The 5,881-nt window shown below is 49.1% G+C and overlaps 5 protein-coding genes across 5 annotated transcripts; 4 read left to right on the forward strand and 1 right to left on the reverse strand.

Moving 5' to 3' along the window:
* Positions 1-560: 560 nt before the first annotated feature.
* On the forward strand, positions 561-897 carry COCMIDRAFT_41915 (uncharacterized protein; the record flags this gene model as incomplete). Its single annotated transcript, XM_007695718.1, has 2 exons — positions 561-778; positions 846-897. 2 exons carry the CDS (start codon positions 561-563, stop codon positions 895-897), a joined length of 270 nt encoding a protein of 89 aa, XP_007693908.1.
* Positions 898-1,055: 158 nt separating this feature from the next.
* Positions 1,056-1,733, forward strand: COCMIDRAFT_41916 (uncharacterized protein; the record flags this gene model as incomplete). Its single annotated transcript, XM_007695719.1, has 2 exons — positions 1,056-1,118; positions 1,149-1,733. 2 exons carry the CDS (start codon positions 1,056-1,058, stop codon positions 1,731-1,733), a joined length of 648 nt encoding a protein of 215 aa, XP_007693909.1.
* Positions 1,734-2,012: 279 nt separating this feature from the next.
* On the forward strand, positions 2,013-2,279 carry COCMIDRAFT_111200 (uncharacterized protein; the record flags this gene model as incomplete). Its single annotated transcript, XM_007695720.1, has 1 exon — positions 2,013-2,279. The coding sequence occupies one exon, from the start codon at positions 2,013-2,015 to the stop codon at positions 2,277-2,279; it is 267 nt and encodes an 88-aa protein (XP_007693910.1).
* A 385-nt stretch (positions 2,280-2,664) lies between these two features.
* COCMIDRAFT_10342 (uncharacterized protein) lies at positions 2,665-3,587 on the reverse strand (the record flags this gene model as incomplete). The annotated part of the gene is made up of 2 exons (XM_007695721.1): positions 2,665-3,103; positions 3,151-3,587. The coding sequence occupies 2 exons, from the start codon at positions 3,585-3,587 to the stop codon at positions 2,665-2,667; spliced, it is 876 nt and encodes a 291-aa protein (XP_007693911.1).
* Positions 3,588-3,968: 381 nt separating this feature from the next.
* Positions 3,969-5,881, forward strand: COCMIDRAFT_61008 (uncharacterized protein; the record flags this gene model as incomplete). The annotated part of the gene is made up of 2 exons (XM_007695722.1): positions 3,969-5,621; positions 5,673-5,881. Coding segments are annotated over 2 exons (1,862 nt in total), but the record flags the coding sequence as incomplete, so codon positions are not given.

Consider the following 5,881-nt stretch of genomic DNA (forward strand, 5'->3'; position numbering starts at 1 on the left):
GCTACGCCTTATCGGTCCGATAGTTGCTCAGGCAACTGCCTGTAGATAGATAGCTACGTAGCTTAGGAGCTTAGCTCTCTATTAACTACAACCTCTTGTATACCAAGCGATTGCTCCCCGAAGCGCAGCCCCTTACAGTCTAGGGTTAATCGGCTTCACACCCCTGTCGTAGCATGATATATACAAGATTTCTACATATTAGAGAGATAAAACTATAGAAATATAAGAGTAGAAGATATCCCTATATTCATTTAAAGTCTTGTCTTTGAAAAAGTTGTGTTCCAGACTTGTCTAAGTTATAGCTATGATTCTGTTCTATTCGCTTATAACTTTAGTCTGCTTACGTAGATAGCGCACCTATTTATACTAGGTTGGATTAGGTCAAAGTGTGGCGCTCAGTTCTTGAAGCATCCATCTAATCACGTGCTGATCTATTTCTGTCATTAGAGCGCGTTCCTTTGTCTTCCGAGCAGCCTGGTAGGGAGGGTGATGTCTGTCATGGTGGCCTCAGTGGCAGTATTCACAACACCACGATCGTAGACATGGCCCAATCAAGGTAAATGTTAACACAAGCTATTTCGTGTGATCCACCAACAGCTTGGACTTCCCCATTACAGGATGATGCTATTCCGTACCATACTCGGTACTACCGCAGGCGCGGACGACCCTCTATGAAGGAGAAGGCCCAAGGCCAGCAGTATCTTACCCTAGATGAAGAGAAAGCCCTTATCAAGTATCTTTTGCTAATGTCTGAACTTAGACAGCCCGTCCAAATCAAGTATATACCCTCGCTAGCCTTTAGCCTCACACGCCGACGGACGACGACGACCAGCAAGCCCATCAAGCTCCCAGGCAAGAACTAGGCTCGGTCCTTTAAGAAACGCAACCCTAGATTAAAAGGGAGGAAAGTGAAGGTAATAGACTGGAAATGGCATGAACGGAATATCTATACTAAGGTTACATACTAGTTTAAGGTAATTAAAGGAGTTCTATAGGACCCGAGGGTACGGCCTAAGAATGTATATAATATGGACGAGACGGGCGTCATGCTAAACATGCTTGGCTTGGTTAAAGTCCTAGTAGGTAAGGATGACCTCCGTGACTATAGAGGAGCAGGCGTCAAGCGCACCTAGGTAACTGCTATTGAGTGCATCAGTGCTGATGGCAGGTCACTGCTGCTACTCATTATCTGGCCAGCTTCGACCTATAGGAGTAACTGGGCTACTTTTCTAACCCCTAGCTGGCATTATGGGCACTCGGAGAATGGATATAATGACTCGAAGATTAGCCTAGAGTGGCTTACCCGTGTATTCGATCCTCAAATAAGTGAACGAGCTAATAGAAAGCCTCAGGTCCTAATCTGCGATAGCTTTGGAACGCACGAGACCCTAGAAATCCTAGAGTTTTGCTTCGCTAATAATATTACTATGTGCCGCCTGCCGTCTCATACCTTACATAAACTACAGCCCTGCGATGTTAGAGTCTTCGGCCCTCTTAAGACAGCCTATCGTGACGAGGTAGAACGGCTCTGTCGGGGAGGACTAGAAGCTGTTAGTAAGGAGCACTTCACTTCTGTATATAAGCCTGCTAGGGAAACAGCGATTACTAGGAGGAATATCACCGCCGTATGGGCCGCAAGTGGTTTGTTCCTATTCAACCCAGAGAGAGTTCTGCGAAAGATGCCAAAACCGCCCTCTAAGATAGCTGTTTTAGACGTGCTTGCTTGTACATAAGACTAACAAGTAGTGCAAGTACCTGAAACTCCTGTAACACTAGTAACAACGGAGGCTGTAATGTCTTTGTATAACTTAATTAAATAGGATGCGCATATACTAGACGAGTGGAGTAAATAACGCCTATAGAAGTACGTATAGAAGCTCGCGAGTGCAGCATAGATATCTCTTACAAAGTAGACGCTTCTCTAAGATTAAAATAAGTTTTTGACGAAGGTTAATAAGAAGGCTCAAGTTTAGCGATTGACCAGGTCTATTGTCTTAGGGAAAGCGAAGGTGATGAGCTTCGAGGACCTTGAAGAGGCACGAGCCAAGCGTGCTGAGAAAGAGGAGAAAGCGTCAGCTGCGAAGGTTCCTAAGAAACGGGGGCGTAAGCCTAAGAGCTCTGCCAAAGTACCTGCAAAAGGAATGGGAAAAGTAGCAGGTGCGAATCTGCAAAGAAAAGGTGAAGAGACTGACGCTCCAGTGCGAGCTGACAACATGCCTGGGCTGCGTCAGCTAGAGATAGGACTGTTATGGAAGGCACCTGTTGCAAAAATGTATTAACGTGCATCCCTGCGTAACGGATCCGCAGCGGGTAGAGCGGGATTGATCACGTGTCGGATCATCAGATTGCCGTCTGTGCTGCGCATGGGCTTCGCCCGCTGAAACCTGCATAGCTTTAAACTGGGTGGCGTTCAGCTAGTTAGCCGTGCCGCTTACGCAGCCTCAGCTGAATCGTAGTTGTCACCAACATAGCAGGGCTTCGACGTCGCCTCACGCGGGCTCATCTAAATGATCTCATGAGCCAGATCATAGATAAATACTATAAATATAGTATAGCCTTACAATGATTAGTCGTCTAACGACCTCGAGATGATTACAGTATGTTATATTGTGTTAGGGAGTCAAGGTAAAAGGAAATCTGGCTACAACACGACTTCCTTATGAATTAGCTGCTATGTCCCATGAAAGTCGAAAGGAATTTTCCATCTATATTCCCATACACTGCTCTCGCCTTATTGTTGGCCTCGTTACCATCGTAGCTATGGCTTTTGCTGTGCTCTCCTAGTTGTCCAACATCGCCATAGATTGCCTTTGCCTCGCCTAGAAGTTTATTATTTTTGAAAGAATGACCGGTTATCTGGGTTGCACTATCCGCTGCTGCTTGGTACAGGGAAAGGCACTGTATAAGAGCTGCCTTCTGCTGTTCCTCAACCGCTTTCTTTTGAGCAATAATCTGCAGGTCTTCCTCGCTCTCCGGTTCCAACGCGAGCAGCTTATCTAGCCTTGTATTGACTTGTTCAAGACTAACCGTGATTTGGTCTTTGGCAGTCGTCATTTTGTTTTCGAGCGCGTTGAGGGCATTCTTATCAGAATGTGGGGTCGCACTAGGTGGTTGTCAATCATTCCCCTTCCGCTGTCCAGGGTTTCTTACAGTAAAGCTACGTCGAGTGCAAGAGCAAGACTCGTCTTCCAACTATTGACCTTCGTATGAAAATCATCAATGCTTTTGCTCTGAAACTTTAGCTTGACTCCATCCCTAAAGCTTCTCTTTCCATCTTGGGAGTGTATTGTAAGGTCATGCACTTTATCTTTAAAAGCCCTGCACGCGAGATCGCAGCCCTGTAGAGTTTGTTCCATGGCTGTGAAGCATGCTAGCTGTGCTTCATCCTTTGTTGCACCACGATCGGGCAGGTTTGTTTTCAACGCATTCAAGATATGACTGAGAGTACTGATGTCTTGATTTAGGTCGTGGAACACCGAGGGCGCATCGCGGATCGTCGAGATCAACTCATACAGCACTTTACTGCTGGAATAGGCGAGGCCGGCGACTGCGACTACGCTCGCAGTGATACTTAGAGGGTCCGTCATGGCTATTGAGGCAAGTAGAAGGGTGGAGACTTCTGTAGTAGGCTGCGGCTGATGAAGGACAGCATGTTGGACTGGCTGGTCGCCTGAAGACTTGGCCAGACCTCAGCCTTGCTGCAGACGCCTGCAAATTCAGCAGCAACACCCTCTCGTCTTTCATACAACACTGCGCTTCATGAGTGCACTGTGTCATCGGACACCCTGCCGGGCGCTCAGGTCGACAGCTGCCTCACTCGGGAACAGCACGGTCTTTTCAGATCAGTCTTACGAAGATCGCCCCAGCCAGTGCGCCGCTAGGCGACAGCTTACGTTGACATGGCGGCGATGCAGCCCACGGCAAGCCCCGCCGTGTACACCAACAACCAAGCACACGGTGGAAACAACATCTACGGTAATGTCTACGGTGGCGTGCAATTTTCCAGCAGCGACAGCAGTGCTGCGAGATCGACCGACCACCAGTGCCTGCGCGACCTGCGAGTCACCGACCCGCGCGAAGAGCGAACGAGGATCGAAGGTGACAAGGACAAGCTGCTCAGGGATTGCTATGCATGGATCCTAGACGATAGCAACTTCCAGCAATGGAGGAGGCAGGGGGGCCCTCGGCTGCTGTGGATCAGAGGCGACCCGGGCAAAGGCAAGACGATGATGACCATGGGCCTCATCGCCGAGCTATCGCAAAGCTACAAGACCAGGTCACCATCAAGGACAGTATCAAAGGTGTTGTACAAACTGAAGCTAGGGTCCGGGCCATGCCTGGTGGCCTACTTCTTCTGCCAGAACACCCACCCCGATCTCAACAACGCAGTCTCGGTGTTGAGAGGACTTATATACATGCTCGTCGATCAGCAGATGCAGCTGATGCGACATGTCCAGAAGCGATACGAGGCTGCAGGAAAGCAGCTTTTTGAAGGAGCTAACGCCATGTATGCGCTGAGAGAGATACTGTCGGACATACTCAATGACCCGACTCTGCCAACGACATACTTGCTAGTTGACGCACTCGACGAGTGCGACTCTGGTCTGCCTACTCTTCTTCAAATCATCACTGATAGCAACCTTGCGCGGCGGTCGAAGGTGAAGTGGCTAGTGACAAGCCGCAACGTGCAGGGGATTGAGCGGTATTTGCAGCCAGACTCGGCTGGCATCAAGGTCAGTCTTGAGGTTTGCGCAAGCCACGTGTCGAAGGCTGTGACGGCGTTTGTCAACTTCAAGGTGCAGCACCTGGCAACTACAAATAAGTATGACGCTGGACTACAAGCAGAGGTGCAGCGGGTGCTCCGCGACAGGGCCGAGGGCACGTTTCTATGGATATCGCTCGTGTGTAAAGAGCTAGAGGTTGTCCCCCACCATGATACACGGGAGGTACTGCAAGCGATGCCACCTGGACTGGACCCGCTATACAACCGAATGATGAAACAGATCCTAGCGCAAAAAGATGGCACAACAGCATACTGCAAAGCCGTCCTGCGGGCACTCACTTTAGCCTTTCGACCACTGCATCTGCTGGAGCTTGTAGTAGTTGCTGGCCTGCCAAACGATCTGTTTGGCAGCGCGGAGAGTATCTCCGACCTCGTCGCCCGCTGCGGCTCGTTTCTCGCAGTGCGCAACAACACGGTGACGTTCATACACTTGTCGGCCAAAGACTACTTCACGTCTGGCAACGGCCAGCAGATATTTGATGGAGCAGTGACAGCAGAGCATGGACAGGTGACATATCGTCTGCTTAGTGTGATGCGCAATACACTACGGAGAGACTTATGCGATCTAGAGATGTTAGGAGCGCGAACCGAGGGTGTGGTAGACCGGAGCAAGAAGAGCACTCTCGTACAGATTGCATATGCATGCGAGTACTGGATTGACCACCTGTGCGACTCGAATCTCATGTCTTCCGAGAACTCGGATGATGTTCTGCAGGATGGAGGTATTGTCGAGAAGTTCCTGCAAGAAAAGTATTTGTACTGGCTAGAGGCTCTGAGTCTATGCAAGAGAGTACCAGAGGGCGTAGCTGCAGTAGAAAAGCTCTGGCGTCTTGCCCAGGTATATTTACTAAGCTATAAATACGACTACTATCTGACTAATGTAAAATAGGGAAGAGAAGAACAGGGCTGGTTTAGTACCCTACTTAAAGACGCACGTCGATTTATAATGTACCATAAGGGAGCTATTGAAGATAGCCCTCTACAGGTCTATGCGTCAGCATTGTTGTTTAGTCCTAAGAAGAGCATGGTCAGGAACCTATTCAAGCACGAGGTGCCAGACAACATTACCATCAACCCTAGTATGAACGACAGCTGGAG

The sequence above is a fragment of the Bipolaris oryzae genome, assembly GCF_000523455.1.
Source record: "Bipolaris oryzae ATCC 44560 unplaced genomic scaffold scaffold_409, whole genome shotgun sequence".
Taxonomy (NCBI): domain Eukaryota; kingdom Fungi; phylum Ascomycota; class Dothideomycetes; order Pleosporales; family Pleosporaceae; genus Bipolaris; species Bipolaris oryzae.